Source organism: Strix uralensis, chromosome 23 (genome assembly GCF_047716275.1).
Source record: "Strix uralensis isolate ZFMK-TIS-50842 chromosome 23, bStrUra1, whole genome shotgun sequence".
Lineage (NCBI taxonomy): Eukaryota > Metazoa > Chordata > Aves > Strigiformes > Strigidae > Strix > Strix uralensis.
In genome coordinates this window covers 7,033,833-7,047,595 of record NC_133994.1, presented here as the reverse complement: position 1 = coordinate 7,047,595, position 13,763 = coordinate 7,033,833, and the positions used below count along the sequence as shown (strand labels likewise).

Sequence of the window (13,763 nt, the reverse complement as noted above, 5' to 3'; positions counted from 1 at the left end):
CCGCCCCGCCGTCACCATAGAGACGGCGCCGCTTCCGGTCACCGAGGCGAAGGGCCAGAGCGGCGGCGGCGCCATGGAGGAAGCGCAGCGGCGGGCCCTGCGGCGCGGGCGGGCGCGGCTGGTGGCGGCGCTGCGGGTGGCGCCGCTCTGGGACCCGCTCGAGGACCGCGGCCTCTTCACCCGGCCCATGGTCGAGGAGCTGCAGGTGGGCCGGGAACGGCCCCCGTGTCCCCTCAGCCCCGAGGGAGGACCCCGTGTCCCTTCAGCCCGGGGAGCGGCTGACGGGGTAGCCCCTGTGTCCTCTCACCCTGGTGACAGGCCTAGGGGGGGTGTGGGGTGGCCCCCGTGTCCTCTCAGGCCCGAGGGAGGACACCGTGTCCCTTCATCCGGGAGACAGGCCCAAGGGAGGGCCCTGTGTCCCCTCAGCTCCAGTGACAAGCCCGGGAGGGGGTTGTGTGGGGTGGCCCCCGTGTTCTCTCAGGCCCGAGGGAGGCCCCTGTTTCCTCTCACCCCAGTGACAGGCCCAAGGAAGGGCCCCCTGTCCCCTCACCCCGGTGACAAGCCCAAGGGAGTGGCCCTCATCCCTCCCCATGCCAGGCCCTGCAGGTAAGAGGTGTGAGACCCCCACATCTTGTCCCTTCTTGTCCTCTGCCTCAGCCAGTGCCAGCCATAGGGCTTTCTCCGTGGCTCCCTATCCCAACCTGGTGACAGGCTTAAGGGGCCCCCGTTTCCCTTCTCTGTTACTGGTGACAGGCCTGGGGGTGTCTTACCTTGTCCTGCGCACTGGTGACAGACTGGAGGGTGCCTGTTTGTCCCCTGCGGACAGGCTGGGGATGCTCCCACTTCCTCCAAGCCCTACAGTGGGCTGCAGCTGTGTGTCCCTGTGGAGGCAGCAGGTCTTGGTGGTTGGCTGGGGGTCGAGTGGCTGCTGGGGGTCTCTGTGACAGTGGCTGCTGGGTCCTTGTCTCATTCAGCCTGTGCAGATGTGCTCGGTGTGGATCCCTGTATTCGCCCCTCTCTGGGTGCCAGTCGGAAGGGCTGGCTGGTCAGTGAGCCTTCGCTTGGGGTGAACACACGTTGTCTGGGGTTTTTCTCCTCTGCAGAGCGCTGGCAGCCGAGGAGAGCAAGCACGGCAGCTGGTCATCGACCTGGAGACTCGAGGGAAACAGGCTTTTCCCATATTCCTCTCGATTCTGCGGGACACCGGGCAGGGTCACCTTGCAGACATGCTGATTGAGGAGTGCAGATGCTTGCCAGCGCCGCCACAGCTGGTAGACCTGAGGCCTGTTGAGCTGGAATTACATGGAGAAAAGCCGAATAAAAGTAAATATTGAGGGTGCAGTTGTTTTCTGGGCAAACAGCAACATGGGGGGTGGCAGCTGGGATCCCTCTCATCATGGGTAATAATTTATGAAGTCCTGATCTTTAATATCCAGGAGCATGGCTTGCAGAGGTCACTACACAGAGAATGTTGTGCTTTTCAGTAGTGGAAGCTTTTAAGCTCAGGCTATGTGCTCATGATGTTAGGAGCTTCCTTCTCTGTATTTTTGCACGTAACCTCCATGGTACTTCGGTGAAAATGGATTTTGCCACATCCTTGCCATCTCACGCTCTGCTGAATCTGCGGGCAGATCCAGCTTGTGAGGTTTTAAGAAGAAACTTTAGTCTGTCGAACCCTGTAAAGAGGAAAATGGACGTGGGAAAAAGGACACAATGTCATATCACAGCCTCGCAGCAGGGTCACTGCAACAGGTGGCTGTGGGCTCAGGTCCTTCTGGGGACCCCACGCTGGTTACTTGTAGCACGAAATTTAAGGGGGAGAGGGTGAGACCTGACTGTCCCGTGTCATTACAGGTGTGAACCTTCCTGAACGTTTGTCCATCCCGGTCCAAGCTGAGAGCGAAAGACCTCGAAAACCTCCCACGCCAGCCCAGGGTAAGCTGTGTCTCCAGCTCTCCCGGAGGGACGGCGTGCCAAACGCTTGTTTCCAGCATGTGGCGGGCTGGGAAGGGGAAATTTGTACGTGTTGCTGATGTGCCACGGGTGACAGGGAAGGATTGACATGAATTCTAGGAGGAAGGTGTGTAACGTCTTGTTGTGGGGTGCAGAGAGCTAAATGCTGTGTCTCTGTTGCGTGTTGTAGGTTCGGCTGTTGACAAGAGGAACCATGATCTGGTTAGTATTTGGTTAGGCTGAAAGTGTTCCCTGTTAAGCAAAAGCTCCGTGCCTTGTGGGTGACCACCAGGAAACAGCCCTGGAACAGCCGGTTCTTGCTTTGTGTTATCTGAGCAATCCCTCCGAGACTGACGCCGCTGTAACGGGGCCGGTCGGCTCAGAGCAGGTCAGTCATTAGCCAGCTCCTCCTTAAGATTACCGCAGCTATAACACAAATAACATAAAACTAAAGCTTGCACTTAATTTCCGAAGGCACCAAGTCACGTGTTGTCTGCAAAGTGGTGTTTAGACTTTGTAGTCATGGCGTTGAGACACAGACGGCAGGAAAACAATAATGAACACGTGCAGCATGCTTTGGTGCGTTGGGAAACGCGCAGGAAACGAGTATTGTGAATGTGTCTGGAGCTGCCTTCTGACAGCCTGAGGGAATAGTTTGGCTGCGTACGCGCGAGGCTCGTGGCTGTATCGGTGCAGGTGTTTGGGTAGCCCTCATCAAGTTCCTGTGGTGCTGTCGTCGATGGTAAAGCTGAGTCTCCGGGAGATTTATCTGCCTGTTCTCTTGGCTCCTCGTGTGGGCTTTTGTGGTGAGGTTTGATGAGGATGCCTAAAAAAACTCCCAGAAACTTCAACTTGCCATCAGAGACGCTGCCAATAAAGAAGCGACCGGTTTTCCGCAAAGGTAGTCCCTGATTCGACAGGTTGTTTTGTGTTCTCTGGCTGCTGATAACAAGATGCGTGTGGAGAATGGATGCTTTTATCTGTCCCTAGGCCTGGAGAGACAAAAAAGCTGCGAAATGAGCTACTTTAAGGACTCCCGTTCCTCATTGTGTCCCGCTGGATTAGCCAGCAAGCGCTCCAAATAAGAGGGTGTTTAATTGCGACGTGTGCCTGCCAGGTTTACGAGCTGAAAGCAGACCCGTGCGGACACTGCCTGATCCTCAACAACGTCAACTTCAGTAGAGACTCAGATCTGTCGACTCGGGACGGCTCCGACGTGGACTGCGAGAAGCTGGAGAAGCGCTTCAAGGCCTTGCGCTTCGACGTCCTGACTCGGCGGGATCTGAAAGCTCAGGTGAGGCCGGCCGTGTCCAGCTACCACAAGGTGAGCCCCCAGAAGCAATGGGAGCGTGTTTTGGGATGTTGGGAGCATGTTTTGGGATGTACCCCTGTGCCAGCAGCGTGCCAAAAGCCCCAGCCTACGCTCCACAAAGAAATAATCAACTGCTCGCATCCTCTTATTTTATTCTTGTGCTGCAATTGCAGCAGGAGAAAAGGACCTTGCACGTTTTCACCCTTCTGCCTGAACTTTGATTCCTGGTTTGTGATTTGTAGGGAAATCAGTGAGGCTGTATTTCTGTGATAGCTCTGACAGCCTCTGTGTTGTGTGCAGCCGGGGGTGTGATTTGCCTGTCTGTACAGTCCTCAGCTGTTACTCGAAGCGGCGCGGGGAGCTCAATCATCCAGAGCGGCCGCTGAAAGTAAAACAAGGTTCTCTGCTCACCCACTGGCCCCTAATCAGCAGCAGTGCACTTCAGTGGATAAATCATGGGGAAGTGCGGTTTGTTTTACGTTGCTGTGTTATAAAGAATGCAGCGAGGAGAGAAATCAATGTAATTAAAACAACCACAATGTTAAATAAGGGCAGAACCACAGAAATACTCGCTCTCTGCTGGTGGCTTTTGCTGCCTGTATGTGTGTGTGTGTTGTCCTGCTTCTACCGGACAGAAAGTGGCAGAGATCTCGACTGGATTCTTCTGAGCGGCGCAGCTGCGATAAGACTGATAAGAGCAGGGCCCAGCAGTAATCTGAGGCTGAGGAACAGTTCAAAAAAACTCTGACCCTGACGTTTTTCCTGTAGGACATGGTTTCAGAGCTGCGGAAGCTGGCGCAGCGGGACCACCGCACCTTGGACTGCTGCATCGTGGTCATCCTTTCCCATGGTTGTCAGGTGGGTCCGTCGCATCGCTGCCTTGGCTGGTCAGGCAGCTGCCTGCCTGCGGCACGGGGACAATTCAGGCAGGGTGGGAGGGAAGGGGACTGGTCTGTCGTGACGGATCTGATGGTCGTTGTGCTGTCGCAGGACGTTGCAAAGAGTGATGCTCTCGTATCTGGGTTAAAGAAAACAGGAACTTCTCCAGTGTAGTCTGACCCAGTGTTGCCTGTGACAAGCGTTCTCTGTTTTGGAAATTGGGGTGTGTAATTCAGCACTGAATGATGGGCAGAGAGCGACAGGAGGTAGCACTAACCCTCATAGTGTGGTCCTTGAGTCCTGCCTGTTGGTCCAGCTCTGATGGGGGAGATGCTATTAGTAGTAAAGCCTATTTATCACAAGCCAGAGGCCTCGAAGGATGAGGAGAGGAGAGCAGTTGTTAGGAAAATGGTGCCTGTTACATGCCTGTTGTCCCAGAGGATGAAGAACGCCGTGGTGAGGGAGGAGTTGGATTGCTGGGTTTTGATGTGTGTCAAATGACTCCTGGGCGCCCCCTCACCCTGACGTGGTGCACGCATGTGCACAAACGTGAGGAAGTGAGATTTGTTCTGGTAACTTTAGGCTACAAAACACCCAATTGGAAAAGGGCTGCCTTAGAGCTGGCCTCACCTTCTGCGTTACTAGCTCCTGGATTTTCCTCTTGCAGACGAGCCATATTCAGTTTCCTGGAGGCATTTACGGAACGGATGGAAAACCCATTCCAATAGAAAAGATTGTGAACTATTTCAATGGGTCCAATTGCCCGAGTTTGAGAGGAAAACCCAAACTCTTCTTCATCCAGGCCTGTGGTGGAGGTGAATCTTTGTTTTGGCTCCAGTAGCGAATCAGCTGTTGGGCATAAGCAGGCTTCAGAGACATGGTTAGGCTTTGGCTTCTTGTTCCTTTTTTGTTTGTCACCTGTTTCTCCGGCTGTCTTCTTGACTCTCAGCCACACATTCTTCCTGCTAGCGTGGGTTGAATCCAAGGGCTCTCATAGGAGGGCAGACCGACCTGGAGATGCGGGATGGAAGGAGGGGAGTACCTGCAGCACACGGCTGCTGAGTGGCTGCTCCAGGTCTTCAGCCACGAGGTTAGAAATGAAGCACAGACCAAGGGCTTCCGCGTGAATCACCGTGCCTCCGACTCAACCAGTGCAGCCAAAGAGCCGGAAAGCTTTATTTTGTTGGAGGGCCTTTATTTTTTTTAAAATCTTTTCTTAACAAGAGGATGTAAGACCGTTGAATGGTTGGGTAAGATGAATTTCAGGGATTGTCTTGTTGCCGCTTTTTGCAGAACAGAAAGATCGAGGCTTTGTAGTGGACTGTGATTCGCCCAGTGACAAAGCTCCTGGACGTTCTTTGGAGTCAGACGCGAGCCCTTTTCAGACTCCATCAGGTAACGTGGACGAGCCAGATGCCATAGCCAGTTTGCCCACACCCAGCGACATCTTGGTCTCCTATTCAACTTTTCCAGGTGAGATAGCCCACACAAATCCTTTGTTGGCTACAGTGGAATTAGCTAACAGAGTCGAAGCTTCACAGCCAAAGTGTCGGGGCAGTTAGGGACAACTGGCTCTGCTGGAGATGGCACCCAGGAAGCGACAGAAACTCTGTGAGACGAGAGCAGAAGACTGGCTTTAGCAGAAACGTTCTCATTCTTTCTCTGAAGGTTTCGTCTCCTGGAGGGAGGCATCGAGTGGCTCATGGTACGTGGAAATGCTGGACAGCGTGCTGGAGCAATATGCCCATTCAGAAGACCTGCTGAACATGTTACTGCGGGTAAATGTCCTTTTTTCTTGATTTGTGTAGTCATGAAAGGGATGAAGGAAGCAGTCAGAGCTGCAGTCAGGGCATGGAGGGCTACGCTTAAAAAAGGAATGAGGATATTGAGCATTCGGTTTATGGATTGGCTAATTGCTGTGGAGAGGTCTAGTTGTGAAGAAAGAATATGGCCTCAAACTGCCAAAAATCACTTTGAGGCTTCTCTAGTGAAAAGTAATCCTGAAAATAGAGGCTTTAATCTTTTCCAAGGAAATCGATAACAAATTGCATAGCTTGTCCCATCCTCAAAAGTCCAAGCTGATGGGGCCCGGGACTGAGTCCGGGCAGATCACGCCCTCAGGGAAGACCCGCTGGGTCTCTCACGCTTGGAGATCTCCACGAGTGCTCCCCCCCCTCTCCCTGGTGCTGCTGTGACACCGTGGTAAGTCTGGAGGAGCATCTCGCCCTCGGGAAGCTGATGCCAGATGTTTGTGTTCACACGTCCTGTGAGTGAGGAGTGCAGGGACCGTGGAACCAGTGTGGCTAATAAACAGCTTCTTTGCGTGCCCTGTTGGCTAGAGAAGATTGTCAAAGTTGGGGACAAGCGTAGGTACTTCTAGACACTTTTACTGTTCTCTGGGGGTAGGGGAAGAGTCTTATGTGGAGGTGGCAGGGGAGAGAGGACCTACTTTGTTGTTGTTTTCCTGATGCCACGGTGCTTTTTCAGCATGTGGTGGCACTGCAGCTTTTGATTTCAAGGGAGTAGTGTGAGACCCTCTCTCTGCCAGTTGGCATTCGGTGCAAGGGAAGTGACCTTGGGGGAGTGACAGACATGTCTGGAAGAAAATGGGTGGAAAGAGAATTTGCTTTTAAGTAAACACCCAAAAGGAAAGAGAGGGCGTTGTGGCTCCTGCTGAGAAGCACCCTCTGGAGACAGTGGTGGCTGGTGCAGCTGGAGTTTCTTGAAAGGTTGTTTTTCCTTGAGTCCCCTTTGGTTTTGCCAGTGAAAATGTCTCATTTTAGGAGACCTGCCTGCTCTCCTGGCCCACAGGCCCATTCCCCAGCCTTGTCACTGTGTCCTGATGCACGAGTCAGAAAAGCTCCACAACCACTCTCCTTCTGTTCTCAGGTGGCAAACGCTGTCTCTGCCAAGGGGAGGTACAAGCAGATGCCGGGCTGTTTCAATTTTCTCCGTAAAAAGTTCTTCTTCACGTGCAAATGATGGGTGGGCTCCGAGATCCCTGCCAAGCACGAGTGTTACTTTCCTGGGGCCGGATGAAATCGGCGCCTGCCGTGATTCAGCATCGATGCTCGCGGTGGCCTTTGTCTGTCTGTCGAGATGTCTGTCTTGAGAAATGTAATCTGTGAATTCTGCCCTTGCTGTGAAGCAGTGATGGAGGCTGGCGCTGTGCTGATGGGAGATGGTAGGCACGGAGCAGGGATGGCTGAAGAAGCCCTTTTGCCAGGGCAGGTGCTGGCCCGGAGCCTCCGTGCTCGTGGAGGAGAGCGCCTCTAGCTCGCTGTGACATGGCTGTGCTCAGCCTCCAAGTAGTTTTTTTTCAGTGATTGCAATGTTTGTGTCCTTTGCTCCCTGGGTAACTGATGGATGGAATCAAGGGCTGGTGCTTCAGTGGAATGAAATGATTTTTACAATTGATATTTCTCATTTTCAACAAAACGCAATGAAAAAAAATAAAATCTTTTGCACTGTATTCCGTTGTCCGTTCCGTCTCGTGGATGCCATTTCAGCATCTCCCGAAGGCTTTTCTCTAATGGGAAGAGCAAGAAAAACCTTGCTTGAGTAATTTTTTTAGCCTCCTGCTGTTACTGGTAGCATTTCCAGCATGGCTGTGGCAGCGTATGGAGGAGGCAGCTCGCGTCCTTTCGAGGAGCCGATCAGACACTGAACGGGAGTTACAGCAGGAAACCGAAGAGGATTCCTTTGGCTAGGAGAGCCGAGTCAAAGCACTCACCCTGGTGAGCTGCTGGGAGTAGCTGCGGTGACGGTTTGGGGTCAGAAACCCTGGGTGTATGTGGGATTTGGAGGGGAGAGCATCCGTGGGGAAGGGAAGCGTCGGCAAGCTGCTGTGCCAGCTGCACAGAGCCAGGACAGGCTGGGGAGCTGCGCGTGCGGCTGCCTGGCCCGTCTTCATCACACCGGGTGTTTTATGCTCTCAGGAAGCCGTGCGAGGGTTTCAGATCGTGCTGGGGTGCGGAGGGCTGCCGGCAACCATGCAGGGAACCTGTGGATCTCCTTTATTTATTTATTTTTTTGAGCATTTCAGGTGCTTTGAGGCAGTTCAGCGCTGCCAGCAGAGTGATTCTCGGCCCTGGGTTTGGGTTTAACTATTTTTCAAAGGGTGCTGGGGTTTGAGCAATGGCAAAAGGACATGAAAACATGAAACTTTACCTAGGTTAAGTGGAGAAGAGAAGGAGAAGAGAAGGAGAAGAGAAGGAGAAGAGAAGGAGAAGAGAAGGAGAAGAGAAGGAGAAGAGAAGGAGAAGAGAAGGAGAAGAGAAGGAGAAGAGAAGGAGAAGAGAAGGAGAAGAGAAGGAGAAGAGAAGGAGAAGAGAAGGAGAAGAGAAGGAGAAGAGAAGGAGAAGAGAAGGAGAAGAGAAGGAGAAGAGAAGGAGAAGAGAGAATAAAACCACTAGCATGAAACTAGCTAAGACCTTTTTAAATAAGAAAAGTTCTTAAGTTTTTCAACAACATAAGTCACACACTTAGTTCCAGTAAGTGTAAAACTTCAAAGTTCTTAGGTTAAAAGATCTTGGGTTAAGAACTTAAAACCTTTACCTTCTACTTGAAGGTTTTAAGATCATAAACATTTAAAAAAACCAAAACCCACTTTAAACTGTAGGTTTAGGGTCTTGAACTAAAAGTTAACCTAGATTAAAAGTTCTTGAACTGTAAGACTTCTTTAGTAACTTTAAAAATTAGTTATACAGCTAGTGTTAAGGTACATTCTAAGGTCTTTTTAATACAAAAAACTTTTAAAATGTCTTCTATTTCTTCAAGTTTAAAAACCTGTATCTAAAACTTAAAATCTTGACATTTACACTTACAAAGTTCTTTCTACTTTTAAAGTTCTTCTAAGACCTTTACAAAATTTCAGGTTACCTTGCTTTTTAAAGTTTATATAACTTCTAAGATGTTAAAACACTTAGGTTTTAGTTCTCAAAGAACTTTTAAGAGGTTCTTTAAACAAACACACTTCTTAAAGCTCTTTTAGAGGTTTAACATACACCTCTTTAAAACAGTGTTTAACTGAAAGTTAGGACCTTAGTGTTTACTGTAGTGTTTATAAGGTCCTAAAGTTATTGTGCTTTATGCACTTTTTAAACCTCGAAGTGTTTAAAGCCTTAAAGACCTTTGAAACAAAAACAATGTAAAGTTTCAAACACTTAAAGGTTTTTTTTAGTGTAGGTCTTGTCTTACGTAGTTAACAGTACTTCCTGAGTGTTACCAACAGTCTTAATACTTTGTAAGTTCCCAAGTAAAGTGTGTTATACACTTAACACTAGCTAAGTTCTTGTGTAATATTTTAGGTACTTTGAGTTGAACCAATACAAAAATTTTAAAGGTCTTTTTTAAGCTCCCGACTGTAAGATTATACATCTGAAGTTAAACTAATCATACACTCAAACCTAAACCTTATCTAAGTGTTGAGTGTTAAAGTTCTAGAAACTTTTAATAAGAGTGTAGTTCCTACAGTTTAAAGTTCCATAAACTTTAAAATATTAAGTGTAGTTTTAAGCATTTAAAGCGTAAACTTTAATACTTACTAATAAACTTTTTATTAATACTTCTAGTCTTAGACTAAAAGTGTAGAGTATAAGACTGTGGTTAAAGGTCTTGTACAAAACTGTGAAACACTTGTACAATAGTCTGAACTTTATAAACTATAAACTTTAGCTATAGGAACTCAGGAAAAGTGTATAATAATACTTAAGTAAACTATTTAACTCTTAAACTCTATAGAAGTAAGTATTGAGTATGAGTTTAGATAAAAACCATTTCTTAGAGGGTTCTAATGTAGTTATACAAAGGTTTTACAACAATGTAAAATAACTTCAGGGACTTCAAAAAAAGGCCTTGAAACTCTAGGGACTTTAAAAAATTCTTAAACACTCAAACTAAACTTTTCAGAGTTTAACAACTCTTTCATTTTTAAGGTCTTTTTAGGAGCTTTAAGGTCTTTCGGAGTTTGTGTAGAATCTAACACTTTTAAAAAAGCTCTTTTTACATTGTCTCCAAGTTTTTTGTTTAAGTCTTCCACTCAATCTACAGTAAACTCTTTAACTCTCTTTTGAGTTTGTAAAAAGACCTTTTTATGAGTTTTTGAGTTTAGATCAAAGAAAGTATTGTACAAGAACTTAAAACCTTTTATGGAGTTAGTTTAAAGAACTCAAAAAACCTCTAAACCTTTATATATAATTTTAGAGAGTTATACAAAAGTTTGATTACCTATAAACTCAAAAAAGACCTCAAAGTGTTTAATCAAACAAGTTAAACAGGTGAGTTTAACTTTCTGAGCTAAGACGACCTCTACAACTCATAAAAAAGTTCCTATATCTAAACGTAAAGTGTTAGAATTACATTTAGTGTTTAAACAGGTGTTTAGAGGATTTTTAACAGGAGTTTTTAGACTAAGCTTAGGAGGCTAAACAAATGTTTGAAGCTCTGTAGAGTTTATTAAAGTGAGCTTTTTAAAAATGTTTGAGGTTTTTCTTAACTGTTAGCTTTTTAAAAAAGAGGATATTTTGGAGTTGCATTAAAAGAAGAGTTTTTTAAATAATTTTTTAAAAGCTCAAACATAGGAGTTTTTAAAAACATCAAAGATCTGTTTTAAAAAACTCTCCTCAAAAAATATTGCCATGGCTTTATAAACCTGCTTTATAAAACCTACTCAAAAACTTTTTCCAAATGAAAGCTCTAAACTCTTAACTTTTAATGTGTTTTTTTTTTACTGTTATAGCTTAAAAAACAGGATTTAATAAACTTTTAGAGAGTTGGGTTTTTTTTTAACCTCTAGAGGTACAACTAAAGCTATAAAATGTACAGAGTTAAGATGGTTTTAATGAAATATTTTATTGATCTCTAGAGTTAAATCTGTACTTTTTTAGTTGTTAAATCTTAGAACTTGACGTTTTTAAACTTCTAAAAAAACTTTACAGTTTAACAACTAAAGTTTTAATGTATTTTTATAACTAGCACTTATGGTTTACTTTAAATCCTAAACTTTCACTTTCACTCAAACTGCAGATTTTTGTTGAAATCTACAGTCTAGATTAGAAATTAATCTAGAAAGATTAAGAAACTCAAAAAAATCAACTGTTTAAATACCAAAATTTTATTTAACAGTTATCCCAACTTTAAAAAAAAAAAATAATTGTAAGGATGTGTAAGGTTTAAGCTCCTAGTTATTTAACTAGTTAAAACTAAGTAAAAATGCAGCTTTTTTTTATTCACATTATAAACCTTTTTTACCCTTTAACAAGATTTGGAAGGTTAAAAACATGTTTTTCCTGCACTCCTCAGGTTTACAATTTTTTTCAAACCATGTACAAGGTGAGTTTCAAAAGTTACCTCCAATTTTTTCCCTGATGTGAAGATTTGGATATGAAAAGCTTGTTGCTTTATACACCGTGTTCTTAGTGTAATTCACATCTTTACGCTCGACAGCAGGATCAGAGGGTTCACCATTTAGTGCTAACGCTTCTTCAACAGTGACCTGTGCTACGCTGGTCAAATTTGTACCGTGCTGTCTCCAACTAAAGCATTAAGCTTTACTGCTTGGCCTAAGGACACCTGTTGGGCCACGTAGCTTCTAGGCCTTCACCTAGGTTTTTGGCTAAAGTGCAAAGCCTTAGTGTGACAGACAGCAAGTTAGAGAAGCCTACTGTGGTGTGTGACATCGTGTCTGTGCACTCAAATTAAGCTTCCAGTCTGCTGAAAAATTATGTACTTTTCTAAAAAAAAAATTATATAAGCACGTGTGTGTGTGTTGGATGGCCAAAACTTAGGCCTTCATTTAACACTTCAGACTCACATACATCTTCTCTTCATGTGAAAAGATTAAAACAGCCACCTGTCATGTTACCGTTGGACAGTGTAAGGCCAAAGGCTTCAAAAGCACCAGGTTGGCAGTTTAACGTCTTTAAACACTGCACAGTGTGACAATAACCCTTTCACAGTTTTACATCAGATTGATATGCTATCCTCTTAGCCTGGGCTGCTCAAATATTTGCTCTATCCAGCCTAACAGGGTAGCATTACCCTACCTTTTAAAGATCTTTTTTCCCTTTAGGTGTCAAACTTGTGTTAACTGTCTCACATTGTCACCTGCTTCTGTGTGACCCCTTGCCTCTCTGGGTCACCACCAAGGGCAGCATGGAGAGGCAGGGGCCAGAGCTACGCATTTCCTAATAAAGCTGAGTTTTGGTGCTACGTGTCACTGTTCTACAGCCGCACAGAAAGCACACACCAGGGCTCTACCTGCTACAGGGTACAGGTTTCTTTACCAGTCTCCTTCCAGACCACCCAAGCCTACAGTGCAACACTGATGCCCATCCTTGCTACAGCACCCTGTGTCCTGCCCCTGTGTCTTCCCCCTGTCCTGCAGCCCCATCCTGAGCGAGGTGTGCTTGGTACCCAGCTCCTGGTGTCCGGCTGTCTCAGAATCCCAGAATCATCTCGGTTGGAAAAGCCCTTGAAGCTCCTCCAGTCCAACCATGAACCTCACACTGACCGTTCCCAACTCCACCAGATCCCTCAGCGCTGGGTCAACCCGACTCTTCAACCCCTCCAGGGATGGGGACTCCCCCCCTGCCCTGGGCAGCCCATTCCAACGCCCAACAACCCCTTCTGCAAAGAAATCCTTCCTAAGAGCCAGTCTGACCCTGCCCTGGCGCAGCTTGAGGCCATTCCCTCTTGGCCTGGCGCTGGTTCCTTGGCTCAAGAGACTCATCCCCCCTCTCTGCACCCTCCTTTCAGGGAGTTGCAGAGGGCCAGGAGGTCTCCCCTCAGCCTCCTCTTCTCCAGACTAAACCCCCCCAGTTCCCTCAGCCGCTCCCCATCAGACCTGTGCTCCAGACCCTGCACCAGCTCCGTTGCCCTTCTGTGGACACGCTCGAGTCATTCAATGGCCTTTTGGGAGTGAGGGGCCCAAAACTGAACACAGGAATCGAGGTGCTGCCTCCTCTCAGAGGGAACAAGAAAAGACACTGACACCGTGTTTCTGGCCATGCTGCGCTGCTTTATTCACCACCACTGCGCACCCCTCAACAGCTCCCACCTTGTGCCCCACAGTGACCCCCAGCCACAGCATCTCCCGGAGCTGGTACAGGCATCCCTTACAGTGGTACAGTATTTCTGACACGTTACAGGCACACAGACAGTTACAGCAGCAACGCCGTGGTGCTCAGCATCCCCTCGACACATCCCCTGCCCCGCTGCCCAGTCCCTCAGCCATCTCCACCTGGCACATACCGCAGGGGGAGGGTGGCACCCCACCTTGCTCTACTTCACCTACACCGCCTTTAGTTCCCACCCCAGGCACCGCCAGTCCCACATGAGCACCCCGACCACCCAGCCCCGCTCAGCACGCGGGCACTGCACACAGGGCATCACCCAGACCGGCCTTTCATACCCGGTGGGGTGATGGGTACAGCCCCTTCGCTGTAGCACCCTGCAGCACATTTCCAGACCCTCCAAAAACTTTCCAACCCCGTGCCCCTCTGCCCACTAAACCTCTGGCTGGGCTGGCAAGGGCTGCACCGTCCCGGGAGAACCCCACAGCCCTGCCCCGCGCTCCCGCTGGGCTGGTGCCAGGTGTCAGCGTTGGTCGCCACGCCGG

The 13,763-nt window shown here is 47.9% G+C and overlaps 1 protein-coding gene across 2 annotated transcripts; it reads left to right on the top strand.

Moving 5' to 3' along the window:
* Positions 1-59: 59 nt before the first annotated feature.
* On the top strand, positions 60-7,616 carry CASP9 (caspase 9). 2 transcript variants are annotated; one of them, XM_074892883.1, is made up of 10 exons: positions 60-205; positions 1,104-1,323; positions 1,855-1,935; positions 2,144-2,175; positions 3,071-3,247; positions 4,034-4,123; positions 4,812-4,959; positions 5,438-5,539; positions 5,813-5,922; positions 7,034-7,616. In XM_074892883.1, the coding sequence occupies exons 1-10, from the start codon at positions 74-76 to the stop codon at positions 7,124-7,126; spliced, it is 1,185 nt and encodes a 394-aa protein (XP_074748984.1). In that variant the 5' UTR covers positions 60-73; the 3' UTR covers positions 7,127-7,616. The 2 variants fall into 2 exon arrangements, with proteins under 2 accessions (XP_074748984.1, XP_074748983.1); XM_074892882.1 differs by having other exon boundaries at positions 5,438-5,617.
* The last annotated feature ends 6,147 nt before the right edge of the window (positions 7,617-13,763 follow it).

Excerpts from the sequence above, each read along its gene's own strand:
- CASP9 (XM_074892882.1), top strand. The coding sequence starts at position 74 with ATGGAGGAAGCGCAGCGGCGGGCCCTGCGGCGCGGGCGGGCGCGGCTG. Across the intron at positions 4,124-4,811 it reads TCCTTTCCCATGGTTGTCAG|ACGAGCCATATTCAGTTTCC; the intron begins GTGGGTCCGTCG and ends TTCCTCTTGCAG. Across the intron at positions 4,960-5,437 it reads CATCCAGGCCTGTGGTGGAG|AACAGAAAGATCGAGGCTTT; the intron begins GTGAATCTTTGT and ends CGCTTTTTGCAG.